Raw genomic sequence first — 17,748 nt, 5'->3', positions numbered from 1 at the left:
CCTGTGCATTGCGTTTTACCTTTTGTTGGTCTCGAGTTAAGCTATTTTGCTTATCAGCTATGCTGGGCAAGTTCATTTTTTCAAGAAAGTTCATGGGATTATCTCATTAACACCCTTAAATAAGCTAAACAAATTGGGAGACCCTAGTGACCCCCCTTTGGATCGTGTGTAATTTTTTCTTTACGTAATGAAAAGGTTAACTTGATATATTGTTCAAATTCTGTGAAATAACCCAAAAGGGAGAAGGAGCGGATCAAGCTTAAAAAAAGAAAGCTATTTTGCTTATCAGCTATGCTGGGCAAGTTCATTTTTTCAATCACAACAATAACCCAGTTCCAAATATTTTAGATTGTAGCTATCGCGGACTTTATTTTAGAAAATGTAATCAGCTATCTGAATACAAAAAAACATAAGTACCTTACAGATATGTTGAAGGCAGCGTATTAACAAATGTGAAAAATACAACGAGATTAATTTATTTGCTGGTAAAATTCCTGACGTCACATGAATAACACACCCACAAGGAATCTACCAATAGGGTGATTCATAATAATTATTATCACGTGGGGAACATACAAATATCACGCAACCAATGCGTGATAATTATTGATGTATTAGTCGTCTAGCGTTGACACGCATTGACACGCGCGACAACTCAAGTGTGTGTGATTTATTTGGTCGGTGCATTTTGCTAATCAGGGTTGTATTAAGTCGTTATTGCCTTTCGGGTAATATCTGCTTCGCCTTTTCGATTTTTTGCAGAAGAATTGGTAGAAATAAATTTGCGTCATTTAATGAATTCATTTATTTTAAGTGTATTTTCGCTTAGGTTTCCCCACAAACCGGAAAAAATGGAGAAATGGTTAGAAACAATCCGGATTCAATTATGTGACAATAACTGGGTACCATCAGCAAGAAACCGCGTTTGCTCTAATAATTTTCACGCCAAACATATTTATCCAACTGCAAGAGGCCTCCGACGTGTAAACTGCAAAGCTTTGCCTGTTTTTTCGGTAATTATTTTGTTTGATTTTTGTCTGAAAACTTAAGGTTTTTCAAAGTTTATTATGGATTGATCAGGTTTTAATTGATAATGTCGTTGTTTTCAGGCTGATATTGGACAGTCGCTGTCCACCATGGCCACAGGTCCTGCGAATAGAGATACCGTCATTGTTTCTTCTCGAACAGGACTGGTTCTCGATCCAGCTGAAACTTATTTTGTAATCGAAAAGCCGGTTGTTCCTCTATCAGAATTGCAACAACCGATGTGCGTGAATGTCGTAAATAATACGTATAATCCTATTTAACGGGCGTAAATAAATAAATAAGTATATATTGTAATCATGTAATTTCCACCCCCCCTTACCCCTTACCCATACGCTCTCTGAAGCTCTGTCCTCATCATTGTTGCTTATTTATTTGCGAACCGGAACGCGAACCGAACTACGAATTATGGGAAACGAAGATATATTAGGTTGCTTCGTTTCTTTCCCATAAGTCGTGGTTCAGCTCGCTTGTGAACACGCAACATTTTATGATTTATCTCTCTCTTTATGTTAATCTCACATTATCATTAATGTAAAGTCGTTTAGTACTTAAGTTAGTTTTCAATAATGCTATCTTGAAGAAGGTTGAGAAACTAGCTGACCAAAACTAATTGACACAATGTCTTAATTCTAACAAAGTGGTTGAAGACAAAATAACTTTTAATTGAATGATAGTAGTATAATTATTAAATGATACGTAGTGTTGTTCTAGTCTCTATAATTCTTATGTTACTGTTAAATTTTTTACTAATATTATTTTATATTCATCAGCTTTAATTATTTTGTATAATTTTCGATAGCTTACTAGATATATTCTGTTTTAAAATGCTTAAAACCAAATTAAATTAAATGATGTCAAGTTACAAAGTGATTGCTTTCTTCAATAATTATATACCATTCTATATATACTATAGTAAATTTAAAAAAAAACCTATGAACAATAATAAAAATGTAAACGTTTTTGGTTCTATAGGACCTGTATAGAATTCAAAAACAAAAATAAATTAAATAAAAATCATTTTATGTTATTTATCAATTCTTTCCTCACATTCAGCACATAAAATTTGCTGTAAGTGTTAGTTTCTTTTTGGCTTTATGTCCATATTACAACACCTCTGACAACAAATTCTCAGTGGTTTCGCTTACGAGTTTGAACGCTTATACAAGGAGTTTAAACAGAGTTGGGTTGTTAAGTTCATCTCCATATTTGTGAGGTACGCTATGTGGGGTCATTTTAAAAATGAATTTAGCTAGACAGGGCTAATCTAGTATAATACATCAATGTTTAGATCATATTTCTCACCACAACAGAAAGGAAGACAACAATTTGAGTTTAGCCTGAAGGGTGAAAGTCAAACCCCTACAGCGTGGCGGGCCTAAGTATTATGACTTAAATTATAAATTCATTAGTTATAATACGTTTTGTAAAGTTTTTTCCCTGATTTATGAATGAATTTTTGTTAACGGTGGGCGTCATAGTGGTGACTATCACACCAAAATAAATTCTTCGATATAGGTAATAAAAAATTATTATTAAAATAAAAAAAACGTAAGTATTAAACTTTTTTTAAATCCATTCTTATATCCACATTTACTTATATTACTATCCAGTACAAGCAAGTTTAACCTTTTCAGAACATGTGGATATTTGAAAATACATAGATATAAAATTTTTTCCGCCCTACCTAGAGTGAATAAAAGTTTTCGTTTTTCAATTGTTGGTATAACTGACTTTTTTTTGACACACTATTTTTTTTGCTGAATTTTAACTAGCAGCACAGCCGGTATCCATTTTTGTATTTTGAAAGATTTTTTTTTTTGTTTAATCTCAACCAATTTTTTTGTGATGTAAGTTTAGAAGGTAATTTTTAAAAATTTAATAAAATGTAATATTTTCGAACAACTGAGTAAGATTTGTCATTTTATGTAAAACACGCCCTCTGAGACCTAATGTTCTTTCAAATGAAACTTCTGAACAACTGAAAAAAAAAATAACACTAACAATTTTCAAATAACTTTACCGATTGTTATCAAGCTTCTGTATAAGCAAATATGTCCTACCTCTGCCAGTTTTAATTCAGGTCTGAAAGCGTTAAAAATAATGTTTAATCATATGGGCTAAAAGTTATATTAGATTTAGTAAACCAATGAAAAGATATAAAATATTTTTATTTGTAAAATGGGGGCCATTTTATTGTAGCTTGGGAAAGTATCCAGTTAGGCCCACATTAACATATAATGTTTGAAAATACATAGTTTTATTGTATCAATACAAAATCTAAAATTTGAAATTCAACATTAACAATACAGATCTTGATTGACCGTAGTTTTCAAAATATTTAAAAATCCGTACATTTTAGTTTTACTAATATACTAATCGCCACCCTATACAACAAACTAGCTACGCTGTAATCGCCAATCGCCAGTCGAGATTTGGAATCAAGGAGTGATGCTGATACCGTCCCGCCTTCCCAGTTTTCTATGGAAAAGGGTGCATTATGGTCTTAATTCATGGGAATATCAATTGCGACTTTATTTATCAAAAGATTTTGAACATAACTACAGAAATAAGAAGAATATACTTCACGCTAATTGTTATCAAAAGAAAGTTCGTGGGATTATCTCATTAACACCCTTAAATAAGCTAAACAAATTGGGAGACCCTAGTGACCCCCCTTTGGATCGTGTCTAATTTTTTTCTTTACGTAATGAAAAGGTTAACTTGATATATTGTTCAAATTCTGTGAAACAACCCAAAAGGGAGAAGGAGCGGATCAAGCCGATCAAAAAAAGAGAGGGGGGATTAGGACAAGAAAGAGGGGATGCAGATCCGGCTAAGAAAAAGAGGCGGATCCGGCTGAGAAAGGAGGGGGGAGGGCGAATCCAGCTTAGAATAGGGGGGCGGATCCGGTGATGAAAAAGGGGAAGTGGATCCTGCTCAGTAAAACGAGTTGCGGATCCTGCTAAGAAAAAGGGGGGGTGGATCGCGTTTTTTTTAAATTTATTGAACAAAATTTTGTTACAAAAATATTGCCTAAAAACCTATTAATTAATACAAAATATGAAATTATCGTAGAACATGGCATACATAAACGGAAATTATCAAAATATGGCGGTCGTCCCAAACAAATACAAATTTTCATTATTATTTATTTCACATATGGTTCTTACAAGCAGGCACCTAGCGGCAAAAATCTTTCGAAAACAGTATTAAATATTTTTTCGTTTACTTACCGAATTATTCATACGTGTATGTATATATGTATGTATGTGTGTATGTATGTGTATGTATGTGCATATATATGAAATGTGTATATATATTTATTATTATTATTTATTTGTATTTAGTGTGCTTAGTGAACTGTATATTATATATTTATGTTGTGTATTTGTAATTCTTTGGTAAATAAATATTAACCTACACATACACAAATACTCCGCACACTCTCTACTTGACACTGGCCAGAACACTCCACTGGGGTGAAAAGCCATTTAATCTAAAAAAAAAAATATATATTTTTTCGAGTGGCAACACAAATTTAAACAAAGGTTAACTGTCAATAAGTACAAGTACTGTCAATGTGACGTTATTACCAAGATCAAACAAAATCTGAAATATTAGTCACCGCGTCCGTAGCGAATGGCGCCTGGTGGTGACTGATTAATAATATATTAGTTATAAGACGGTGTCATTTAAACTGTGGCAATGGCGAACGACCGGGAAGTTTTACGTGAAATATGGGAGGGCAAGCTTCCCGTCTGCTTTAAACTGGAAGAGGACGAAGTCTTCGAACTTCAGCAACCAGACCCATTCTACCTGATGGTACCTAGACTGAGCTACTTCCCTATAGTCACTGAAAAGGTTATACATTCTGTCTCAACGAATTATTCATTCAACAAATCAATTCTTTTGAATTTTATAATAAAATAGATGTTTGTTATAAAAGTGACTCCACTTTGATGGAGGTTGGTACATCCACTAGAAAAAATTTCCTGACTCCGCTTAGTTCTTTATATGCATAAATTATTTAAACGCTTATTACCCACTACAAGAAACAGTGGTAAATATTTCCCTAACCACTGTACGAAAGGCATAGATTGTGGAAATTACACTTCGTTTCAACATAATTACTACAAAACAACGATTTACGTCGGGATAGATGGTAAAAGATCCATTATAATTCCAGGAAAATATTCAGGATCGCTGGCCACGCTAAATTAAATTATTGTAAATGGCTGTCATCCTATACTTACAACGAAAACGAATTTTCATAATTTCGCTCAGGGCCTGTCATCTTTGGGGAGGGTTTATGTGAAGGGTTTTTTTTTTAAGAAAGGAAGGAATGAACATAGGTCTTGAATAAACCTATCTCGTAGGAGGGAGGGAACACGGAGAACTTGGTTTCAACTTAATTACTACAAGAAATAACTATTTATGTCGTGGGAGATGGTAAAAGTTTCATCAAAGTTAAGTTTGAAGGTTAGAAAATACGCATTAATTATTAAAATACTTGATAACTCCTCAAAATAACAATTCAACCCGCCTATAAAAAGTGACATAAAGTTATGAAAAGTGATGAAACAAAAACTAGGTTAAATAATTACACATGTAACCCATTTAACCTAGTTTTTGTTTCATCACTTTTCTTAACTTTATAGCACTTTTTATAGGTGTGTTGAATTGTCATTTTGATGAGTTATCCAGTCACCGTTTACTTAAACCCCCGTCTTAAATAGTTGTCTCCATTAGATATTTAAGTTGAAATCATGTGTTGTTGTTTTTAAAGAGGTGTGGGGAATACATTTATAGTTATAGACACATTGACTAGGTATGTTAGATTGACAGCTTGACTAGGTAGTTACAACAAGCATGTCAATGGAGGGCATGTTGGCAAGATTGCTTCCATTTAAGGAGACTAGATTGTCACATCGATCTGTTAATCAGACATGATCAGGTGTTTGAAACATTAAACATTAAAGAGGTTATTCTTATTCTTAACCCTCTCGAGGTAATCGTTCATTCTCTGCTTCAAAGCCCTCCGAACTGGTGGAGTTTTGGTGTCCTTTAGGGGTATGTCAAACAAAAGTTATCATGGACTATACTGTCATCCGCTCAACAATGAATTGTTAAGATTAATTGCATTTTCCTGGGCGTTTCAGATCAAGAAGCACTTCATGCGGTTCATATCCCAGGAGAAGTCAGACAACGAGATGTGGCTGGACTTCAATGGGCAGCCGCTGAAGTGGCACTATCCCATTGGGGTGCTGTATGACTTGCACACACAGGGTGACATGCAGCTGCCCTGGACCATCACCGTGCACTTTGATAAGTTTCCAGAAGAAGCCATCATCCGCTGTCCAAACAAGTAAATATTCTACTTATCGAGGAGCACATGTGCTGCAAGCTACCGACTATTATATTAGACGTGTTATATAAGTTTTGTAACATAACTCTGTATCGACTTAAACACCTAACTTCGTGTACAACGCTTGGCTCGCTGTACGCAAAGCCATCGTTGAGCATGAATTTTGTAGCAAAAATACTGTTATCATAGGGCTATTAGCTTGCTAAGTTCAGTTACTAGGTTCGCAAAAAACTAGAAAATTTTCTGTGCCTTTGTAGATCTACAAAAAGTATACAACCAAGAGGACGGGAAAAAGCTATGGAAGGTGTTGTCCGAGAATGGAGTGAATACGAATCTCACACAGGCAATTGCGTCTTTGTATGAGGGAAGCGTTGCATGTATTAGGATGAACGGTGGTTTTACGGGGTGGTTTGATATCACAAAAGGTGTTAAACAAGGCTGCGTAATGTCACCGTGGTTATTCAATCTATGCATGGATAATTGTACGCGAGAATTGAAAGAGGTGGGATTATGTTGCTTGTTGTATGCTGATGATGGGGTGCTGATTGCTAATAGTATGGAAGATCTACAGTCTCTCGTGTCTAGGATGAATGAAGCATGAGTTAATGATGAATGTAAGTAAGTCTAAAGTCATGGTGTTTGAAAGAGAGAGTACGAAAACAGCGTGCAATATAGTTCTGAATGATGAACACTTGGAGCAGGTGGATGAGTTTGTGTATTTTGGGAAGTATGTTTACGAGAGATGGAAAGGCTAACAGAGATATTGAAGAGAGGTAAATACAGGTAACTCCATTAATGGAGGACTGAATGCGGTTGGCACTAACGAAAAATTGTCCAAAGAAGCGAAGCTAGCAGTCCACAATGGAGTGCTGGTACCTACCCTGTGATGGCACCCTCATGGCAGTAAGGTATGGATGGAACTGGCAGAGAAAGGATGAAAGTAGACTGAATGTTGTAGAAATGAGATCCCTGAGGCGTATGTGTGGTAAAACCATGTATGATCGTGTGAGAAATGTGGAGATCCACAAAGAATGCGAGGCTGATGTAAGCGTAATGAGTAAGATTAAGAAGGGGACGCTTAAATGGTTTGGGCATGAAGAGCAAATGAACAAAGAAAGGTGTTTAAGGAGAAAATCTGACATAAATGTGAGTGGTAGAAAAAGTCGGGGAGGCCCGAGGAAGACATGGCACGATCAAGTGAATCAGATACTTGAGAATAATAAAAGAATATGTAGGAGACGATGTATGAATGTGAATGAGGCAAGGAGTGTGTGGTGTGACCGAGTTGTTTGGCAGTCCGTCCTCTCTGCCTACCCCTGCGGCGAAAAGGCATGGTTATAATAAATGTTTTACTATCTTCCTTTTTCTATCAAATAGAGATATTCTCATTGGGATCTCCCGTGCTGAGAATATCATTTACATATTATTAAAATTTAACAGTATGAACAATATAAAGTAATTATAAATATATGGTATTTTTGAGTGCTTTCGGTTTTGGTCTGTATTTGGTGTCAGTATTTCTTATCTCCCTATGTTTTGTATCCAGCTTTTTATTTGAGTTTTAAATATTGTTGTGATTTTTGATTGAGAGTGGGATTTTGTTGTAGAGTTTGGTACCAAAATATAGGAAGCCTTTTCGCCCAAATGTTGTATGTTGTAGTTGCTTGTTGGATATGTTTTTGACACTGAAATCAGGTGTTATTGAATATTTCTTGTGTTTTGTATTTATGAGTATTGTTTTAGAATAGAGTTGATAAATAATTTGAGAATGAACGTTTGTTTGTTTGTTTGTTTGTTTGTTGCAGAGACGTGGTGGAGTCCCACTTCATGTCCAGCATCAAAGAGGCGGATGTCTTGAAGCACCGGGGACAGGTTATCTCAAGCATGCAGAAGAAAGATCACAATCAGCTGTGGCTCGGACTGCAGAATGGTAAATATTCTATAACTGACCCGTGAATGTGAATAATGTCACATCACAAGCAACAAACACTCTGTGCTAGAGATGAGTCCATCATGAACAAGCCCCACAATTGAACTAGCTCTTTTTGGTGAGCCGTATTCTCCCGTTAAACCTTACCATGACTCCATTGAACGGTTACTTTTTATCACGATATATATTTATACTATTTAAGTATTAATTGTTATTACATACTCCAGAGACGTAAAGGGCGTTTGACAGTCCGACATCTGGACTTGGACATATGTACCTACACTTACTAACTATCTTATTCTTCTCGTGGTACGAGGCGGCGTACGATCGATACGCTGGGAGCCGTATCAGGCAAGCGCACTATTCTCATTGCTCATGGCTTCCGTTCAATCGAGCCGTCGTTCAGTTGAGCTCTCATTCAAATTGAGCCCTCATTCAATTGTGCCATCGTGCAATTGAACCCTCGTTCAATTAAGCCATCGTGCAATTGAGCCGTCGTTCAATTGAACCCTCGTTCAATTGAGCCATCGTGCAATTGAACCCTCGTTTAATTGAGCCATCGTGCAATTGAGCCGTCGTTCAATTGAACCCTCGTTCAATTGAGCCATCGTGCAATTGAGCCGTCGTTGAATTGAACCCTCGTTCAATTGATCCATCGTGCAATTGAACCCTCGTTCAATTAAGCCATCGTGCAATTGAGCCGTCGTTCAATTGAACCCTCGTTCAATTGAGCCATCGTGCAATTGAACCCTCGTTCAATTGAGCCATCGTGCAATTGAACCCTCGTTCAATTGAGCCATCGTGCAATTGAGCCGTCGTTCAATTGAGTCGACGTTCAATAGAGCCGTCGTTTAATTGAGTCGACTCTTGCAAAAAGTTTTTTTCAAGTAGTTTTTTTGGGAAATTCAGTAAATGTCAAAGATGTTTTTGTCCTGATTAAACATTTTAGCAGTGCATTGAGTCGTACGTAAATATTGAGCTGTTACCGTGGCTCCCGCTCTTAATAAAATGTGTCATGACCCATCGCTACTCTGTGCTGATATGAACAAATAAAATCCACCATAAACATAGGAACTATTGATTTTCTTTTAAATCTTGTATTATTAGTTGTTATAAACAATAAAATGTACAATTAGTATCTCTTCAGTGATCATAATGCAATGATTTAGTTGACTATATTATGTTCAGCTTGCTTACAGAATAATTTCTCTGAATTCAGACAAGTTCGATCAATTCTGGGCGGTTAACCGAAGGCTGATGGAGGCGGGGCCCGAGCAGGAGCACTTCCGCCATGTGCCAGTGCGCCTGTACCAGGAGGAGCCCCCAGGCCTGCTGCAGCGCCTGGTGCGCGCCACCACGGAGAGTGGGGCGCGGGCCACCCTGGCGCACATGCTGGCGCAGGTCTACCCCAGCAGAACTGAAGGTATTACGCGTGATATACAACCAACTGCGTACATTAGAGTTTCATAGTGGTCCATGCGAGGGCCCTAGGTCTCTTATTTAAAAGATTTGTTTGTTTCCAGTGCAAGTCCGGACACACGGGATTGTGGTACCCCTGGACACTCCGCTCCAATGGATGTCGGAGCACCTCAGCTATCCAGACAACTTCCTCCATCTCTGCATCTGCTAGTCCAGCCAGCCACACTGGGTGGCAAATGTCCATTTGGTGATAATGTCACGTAACGGGCCTTATTCTCAGCAAGCGACCCGTGCACATCAAACGACTGATCAAACAAATAGTTTCCTGCACCAAATCAATTGACCGAGGCCAAAACTAGAATTGCTTTGGCGAAATTTGTTATTTTGGTAGCTTGGAGCATTAAAAAATATGGAATGATTGAATGAAGATGGAATCCATAACAGACTATAAAGTAGTGAACTTTAAAAAATGGAATGATTGAATGAAGATGGAATCCATAACAGACTAAGGTAGTGAACTTTCAAATGTGGAATGATTGAATGAAGATGGAATCCATATCAGACTAAGGTAGTGAACTTTCAAATGTGGAATGATTGAATGAAGATGGAATCCATATCAGACTAAGGTAGTGAACTTTCAAATGTGGAATGATTGAATGAAGATGGAATCCATATCAGACTAAGGTAGTGAACTTTCAAATGTGGAATGATTGAATGAAGATGGAATCCATATCAGACTAAGGTAGTGAACTTTCAAATGTGGAATGATTGAATGAAGATGGAATCCATATCAGACTAAGGTAGTGAACTTTCAAATGTGGAATGATTGAATGAAGATGGAATCCATATCAGACTAAGGTAGTGAACTTTCAAATGTGGAATGATTGAATGAAGATGGAATCCATATCAGACTAAGGTAGTGAACTTTCAAATGTGGAATGATTGAATGAAGATGGAATCCATATCAGACTAAGGTAGTGAACTTTCAAATGTGGAATGATTGAATGAAGGTGGAACCCATAACAGACTAAAGTAGTGAGCTTTCAAACAAGGAATGATTGCATGGAGATGGAATACATAATTATCGCGGCCATAACTAGTTAACATAGCTAACATGGTTGTTGGATTGGCCGCCACATTTGACATTGTCACAAATCAATCATCAGCGCCATTTTTAATGTTATCAGCATCGTTGCAGGGCCCCTGTTAACAGCCGATTTTCGGCCTGTCAGCGTTTGGTTAATTTTTGGTGACAGTTACGCTTCATGGCTTATTCAATCAACCCAACATAAAATTTGACACACCAATGTCGGGATGAGAATCGACAGTTAACGGGAACTGTTTTAATATTAATTAATTCAAAATGGGTGATTGTGGGTTTTGTGATGCCAGTAATCTCTCATATCTGATCGGTTGCAGATTGTATTATCGAGTCATAACTTAAAAACAATAAAAGTCTGCGTATGTTTGTCAGTAAATTGAACTTGAAGTTTTGATACATTCTAACGCATGTACTATACATTCTATTTTGCGGATTTACCAAGACCTATAAAGGTGATAGGTGTGAAGGTGATAAGAAAATGTGTGTACATATTGTAATGCTGAAAACTAGATATACTTATTGCTTCTGCATTGTTATACAACATAATTATGGTAATATTATTTTTAAGTATTGTCTAATATATATTATGTATCCTATCACCGCCATCTTTATAAATACAGGCCATGCTGTAGAAACTGCAGTCCAAGAAGTCCGAAAACAGGTCTATTCAACTGTCAGTGCAGTTTCTACAGTATGGCCTGTATTAATAAAGATGGTGGTTATCCTATGTATGTAAGTACTTACTTACATATTTTCAAATAATTCCCTGTTATTATTTCATAATATTGGAGAGGGTATATTTAGCAAATTTTAAATAATTCATTATTGTTATTTTAGAATAATAATTTACTATTCTTAAAGTTTAATATACATGTAGATAATTATTGTTCCCAATATTCTAATAAATATTATTCTATGCGTGTGCCATAAAAAAGTAGTCAATGAAATTTGGGATAATATGGTTTACGTGTCTAAACTACGTTCTAATACAAGGATGCTCAAACCGCGAGGTAATTAGTGCGCCTCTTTCGAATCATCGTAAATAAATCTAACTAACGAGCCATCACGCCGTTTCTTCGCGGGGATAGGCAGAGAGGTTAGACCGCCACACAATTCTGTCTTGGCACACAATCTTTACTTCATTCACAATCATACATCGTCTCGTAATGCTCTCGTGTTATTCTGACTCAAGTGTCGGAATTACTTGACCGTGCCATGTCTTCCTCCGTTCATTCACTACTGCATCATACATTTTCTATATATACACAATCGAAATTCTTCTTTACCTCCTCAGATCTCAGCGATATTCTATCAGACGGTCAGAGTATTTCTTTACGTTTTTTGTAACTAAAATTACTGATAAATAAAAAATATGCAAAATCACACTTATTTTATTAGACAACTGTATTATACAAGTTATTTCACCTCACTTTTTTGTCGTTTCATTTAAAAATAATTAATAAAAAATTCCCATAAGTCTCATAACCTTTTTCAAATTGCGGTCGGTACCTTTGAGACCATACGAGTTGTTCGCAAAAGTGAACAAATTAGCCTGAAGGATTGAGGGATGTTATGTGGACAGTTTCATCAATCTCGGAATAAAACTGTAGATTTGTATAAAAACCAAAGCATGCCGCCCGCCCGACACTCTCCTTTAAATAAATAGATAGATAGATTTATTTGCCATCAATATTATTATATTGATGGCAAATAAAATAAAATAACTTTACTTAATACCATTTTATTAAGTGGTTAAATAAAGTGGTATTCAAACAAAGTTATTTTATTATAATTATGTATACCCACAATGTGTTTGCTACAAGTGAAAAATTAATATTATTATAATTCTTTCACAAGAATTTGATTTCTAGTGTGGAGTAGAGATGAGTAGGTTCTACGTTTTGCCCAATGCCTCCGAGGAGTGCTTCCTTTTAAAAGAACTCGAGTTCTAGGAGTGGGTTCCGAGTTCTTGTATACGAGCTGGGTACTGGGTGCTCTAGCGGGTGCCGGTACGCATGGTTTCGGCCCCAAACTCGGTCCCGGTCCTATTTTTTTTAGTATATTTAAAAAAGTATACAAAACATAGCTACATGCATTATATTTCCAAGAGTTAAGAGACTCATTTAACTTATTAATTATTAGGAAACCAAATTTGGTCCCAAACATCATATGAATTTGGTTTCCTAATAATTAACGGGTTAACTTAATAGGATATTTTATTTTTTACAATCATTTAAATAATTTGTTCCTAGTATTGAATTCTAACTGTGTGTCAGTCGATTATATTATTAAACTAATTAAACTCATCAGTACCGAAAAAAAACCCACAATCACATATAACTCCTATATTATTGAACAATAAATAAAACTTTTACTCACTTAAGTCCATAAACAGTATCAAAACAAGGCTTAGATAGCGGTCTTCACCGAGAACTCGAGAGGATGCGGGGGGACGCGGGTGCCGGGTATATATGAAGAGGCATTTGGAATCCACTTCCCGCAAAGGACTCGGCTTCAAGAACTCATTCCGGTTGAACCTACACACCTCTAGAGTGGAGGGCCTGTGTTCATTTTTTTATTAGTTATAAGGTCGATACCTTGCCTCCTAAACGAGATCTCCAATAATAAAAGTTTGAGCATCCCTGTTCTATGTGGACAAAATGTGTCATTCTTATATCTTCCATTATTTAGAATTACTTATTGTATTTAAAATAAGAGCAAAGAAAACAAGCACCTTCCTAACACTTTGAGAACTAATTTTGATCCAAACAAATATCACCTAACTGCTTTTAAATTAAATCACCAAAAACTTTCTGTGGTGTCATCAAGCATTATTTTTTCCTGTGAGGATTTTAATTCAGTTCTCAAAGAGTCAAGATTCGCAATAAAATTAATTAGAGCTTAAAATAAATGCTTTTTTTTGTTAAGAAAAAGACATTAGATATACATTATTTACATAAAATACAGTAAGGCCTTTTTTTCACAAGGATACTCACGTTGTGTCGCGCACAATCCGTACATGTCGCTACTGAAATCACGAGATCTACATCGCCACCAATCCTTGTTGAATTCACCAAATATCAAAATTATATTTCTTTCATAACCTCACTTACAACTAAACATTTTATCATTCTTTGTTGATTAGCATTGATCTAAAGCACACACCCTGTTACAAAATGTCTGACACGAGTGACGACATGTTTCTATAACCATTGAAGAAGAAGATAATACTAATAAAACTAAACGAAACATAAAAAGGTAACGGTCTCAACCGGAAATCGAACCCAGGATCTCTATCTTACACCATGTTTGTCAATCTCATATTTCAAATTTAGAATTAACAACATTATTTTCAAATAATTTTTCCCATATTTTTGGTTGCTATCTTTTTGAATGATTACAAAGTTCTAAAGAATTTATTTGTAACCTAGATAGTGTCGCGGATAAACAAATCCGATTTATATTTGTATGCGACACCTATTGACTTTTTCTAAAAGTATTAATGATTATAACTTGCCTTTTATCTACTCCTGCGATTTTTGGCATCTTAACACATTGTAGTCGGGCGCTTCAAACAATAGACTCTAGCCTATAGCGGGTGTTTTACTTGATTAGTGCAAAAATATATCACTTCAGCTAAATCTTCACCAGAATGGGCAGACAAATTATAAGACATTTTTGAAGGGTAAAAGAAAATATCAATTAAATAAATTCCACTAAAAAAACAAGTCTGTTTTGTAACTCTGTATATCATAACTAAAGCACGTGTATATTAGCACCACTCTATCTTCACAAGTAACGAGTGCCGGGAGAAGTCATTCAGGAAATGATTATTGTAATAACATCCTCGGGATTATCTCATAAGAGTAAAGGTCCAATGAATTTATAACACGTCATAAAAATATAATAGGTACTCATATTCCCAGTACAACTAACAAACAATCTTTGAAATTTAACACGATAAAATTGCCTAATTATTGCAAGAGTATGTGTGTACATAAAAGAAACAACGGCTTATCTTTTTTTTGTTATATGTGTGTGTAGTTTGTAATGTCTTCAAGCGTTTAGATTAAATAGTCACGGGAAATAATAATAATAATTTTCCTTCCTCGCCTTTGAAGTGGAGCCGGCGTAGAGGGTATTTTTACCCGTTCCGCCGATAAGCACCAGTCGGCCGCGCGGGTAAAAATACCATTCCCGCTCATAGTGTGTTAAGGCAAGTTTGCAAAAATGTTTTGAGCGATCGCTCGTCGTAATGTGTCAAATTTATAGAAAATTGGTTTTAAACCGCAGTAAGCAGTTCAAATGTTTCCATATTAATATTTTGAGGAATAATATGGTAAATGTATAATAATTATAATTTGATTAATTGCATAGCGCCGTTTTAGTGAGAAAATCACCTAAGGGCTTAACAACTTAATTTATTCCTATCACTTAGACTTATAACTTATTACATTTGGCGCTATAACTTAGTTTCATAGCTAGAAACTGATTGGCGGTCATTGAGACTGCCGCCGACGAGTTTACAAAATGTCGGCAACGAGTGCTTGGGTACGAATACACGACGGTAGTCGTCAAGATACTTCAATAGTCGGGTATCAGATACTTGCGTATACCTGTGGAAAAGGGCTTGAAATATTGTTTTAGTAAATTATCCTTTATTGTGTAATTATACATATTTCATAAAGTATACATCTAGAGGGCGGTGTTAATATTTAAGGCGATGCACCAAGTCGTGTAACATTTATAATTGGGTCTCTAAAAATAAACACTTCTTATGTAAATGGTGATTAAGTTAAAATTCCCGCTTTACACTAGCCGACAGTTTTGATTTGTGCAAGAAAAACAAATATTTTCCAATCATTTTCTAAAGAACTTAATTTGCCGCATTATAAAACAAAACCATAACCGAAAAAGGGATTGTGAGTAGGATATTTTAAACATTAAAGCAATTTTTGTACACCTGATTCTTTATTTTTTTCTCGGCTTATAAAAAGACTTGCTCGATTATTTCAAAGGCCACAATGTGTTCTACTCAAAGTATTTGATTAAAGAATCAAAAATATTTCTAAGTGATCAAATTTTGAAACCAAAAACACATGATTTCGCTTTACTTCGTAGTGCTTCGCCTTAAATGAATAATACAAGAAAGGGAGGACTTTGGGATTAGGAAATAATTAAGGGCATTTTACAAACAAAACAGTTCAGCTGTGCTTTTGTATGTGATTACACTGTTTACTGTCATCCTGGAACCAGAGGTGCCTATTATGGCTCTCCCAATTTGGGGAAAGGAGATGGGGAAAGTTTGGAAGTCTATTTTAATGATGGAATGGGAAGTTTATTGAATTTAGGCGATTTGCAAAAAAAAAAAAAAAAAATTTGAATGCCATTAAATGTTTATATTTATTCGATGGAGACCGGACTCGTGGATGTGTTCAGCACTGATGAAGACGTGGGGTCTTCCGGGTACGATGGACCTGGTCGGCAGATGAGCGGGAGATGCAGGCCGGCAACGATGCCGCGGGGCCGAGGCGCAGACCAGTGAAGTCGTCGCAGGGTCTAGGCGCGTGAGCTCAGCGCTGGCCAGGAACGATAGCCGGGGCCAGGGCGCTGAGGTAAATCTCAAGGGTTGTAGTCCGTGCAAAGTTGGGTGTAGGCGTGTAGCGATGAGGTGAAGAAAGAACGAGGTGTGATGCGGTGGGGAACCGGCCATAGCGGCCGATTCCTCCGTTACGCCGAGTCGGACTTCTTTTCTTTGTGAATGTTTGCTCTATAAGTTTATAATAGCCTTCAATTGTTCGCATTAGATTCCAGCCATTATGTTTGGAAAGAAAATCTTAGCATAGAAATAGTTAAACGGTTATTGCAAATCTATTTTGTAATTTAATAATTTTCTCATGATTTATTATTACATATTATTAATTAAGTATATGCTTTTACTGTAAATAAAAATGAAAAACATTTTGTAGAAGTATGGTTTTATTTTCATAATAAACCTCTTTTAATTAATTTGAAACACAATAATTTAAATTTTACTTATTGTGTTTTAAATTTTAAATGTTTACAGTTGATGTCTTATAATATGTAAAATGTTAAGAGCTACCGGCATCCCTGTTTCCTCTCTCATTTAATCTGAGCCTCTTTAAGGCCCACAATAACAACGAATTCCTTCCTCCACCCTCCTCAGAATGCAAACCAACTAGGCTATGTGAGGTGTTGCACACTTTATACTCGCAACACTTGCTGTTTATTCCTTAAAGGTGCTGGTAAACGAGCAAAATAAGTTGCATAAGATTAATAATTGTCTTGGCCGGCAATAGTCTTGCCGGCAATGTAAGGTGTTTGCCGTCAATATTGTCGTGTCCTGTCAAAATTGCTGTAATATACAAGACAAATTCACAACACAAAAAAACAATCTCCTGCAATAATCCCACAAATTTTTTTTAAAATAGAATAAAAAATAACAATATTATTTGCATTCGAAAATACAACAGTTTTGATGGTGGGTAATATAGACCTAAAACTGAGAATACTCCTCATCAAGACCTGTGTAAGGAGTATCTTGATGTACGGCTGCGAAACATGGTGCCTATCCGAAAGAGATAAACGGAGACTAGAGGCTTTTGAGATGTGGTCCTATAGAAGACTGTTAGGAATTTCCTGGAGAGACCATGTTACAAATGAGGAGGTTCTCCAAAGAATCGAAGGAGGAAGGCACCTGCTCAGGACCTTGTCCGAAAGGCGTGCAAGATGGATCGGCCATGTTATACGACAAGAAGGCCTCTTGCATGTCATAATGGAGGGTATGACCGAGGGGACCAACTCTAGGGGACGCCCACGCCGAGAGTACCTGGAGGACCTGCTGGTGGACGTGCGCTGCTCATC

The 17,748-nt window shown here is 36.2% G+C and overlaps 1 protein-coding gene across 2 annotated transcripts; it reads left to right on the top strand.

Moving 5' to 3' along the window:
- The first annotated feature begins 4,615 nt into the window (after positions 1-4,615).
- On the top strand, positions 4,616-16,797 carry Atg5 (autophagy protein 5). Of its 2 annotated transcripts, none has more exons than XM_089643304.1 (5): positions 4,616-4,869; positions 6,207-6,412; positions 8,218-8,342; positions 9,562-9,765; positions 9,866-16,797. In XM_089643304.1, the coding sequence occupies exons 1-5, from the start codon at positions 4,753-4,755 to the stop codon at positions 9,970-9,972; spliced, it is 759 nt and encodes a 252-aa protein (XP_089499430.1). In that variant the 5' UTR covers positions 4,616-4,752; the 3' UTR covers positions 9,973-16,797. The 2 variants fall into 2 exon arrangements, with proteins under 2 accessions (XP_089499430.1, XP_089499429.1); XM_089643303.1 differs by having other exon boundaries at positions 4,616-4,908.
- Positions 16,798-17,748: the final 951 nt, after the last annotated feature.

The sequence above is a fragment of the Hesperophylax consimilis genome, chromosome 19, assembly GCF_061612785.1.
Source record: "Hesperophylax consimilis isolate HC1 chromosome 19, BYU_Hcon_1.0, whole genome shotgun sequence".
NCBI lineage: Eukaryota > Metazoa > Arthropoda > Insecta > Trichoptera > Limnephilidae > Hesperophylax > Hesperophylax consimilis.
The sequence above is the reverse complement of the archived record's forward strand: the minus strand, read 5'-3'. Positions and strand labels throughout refer to the sequence as shown.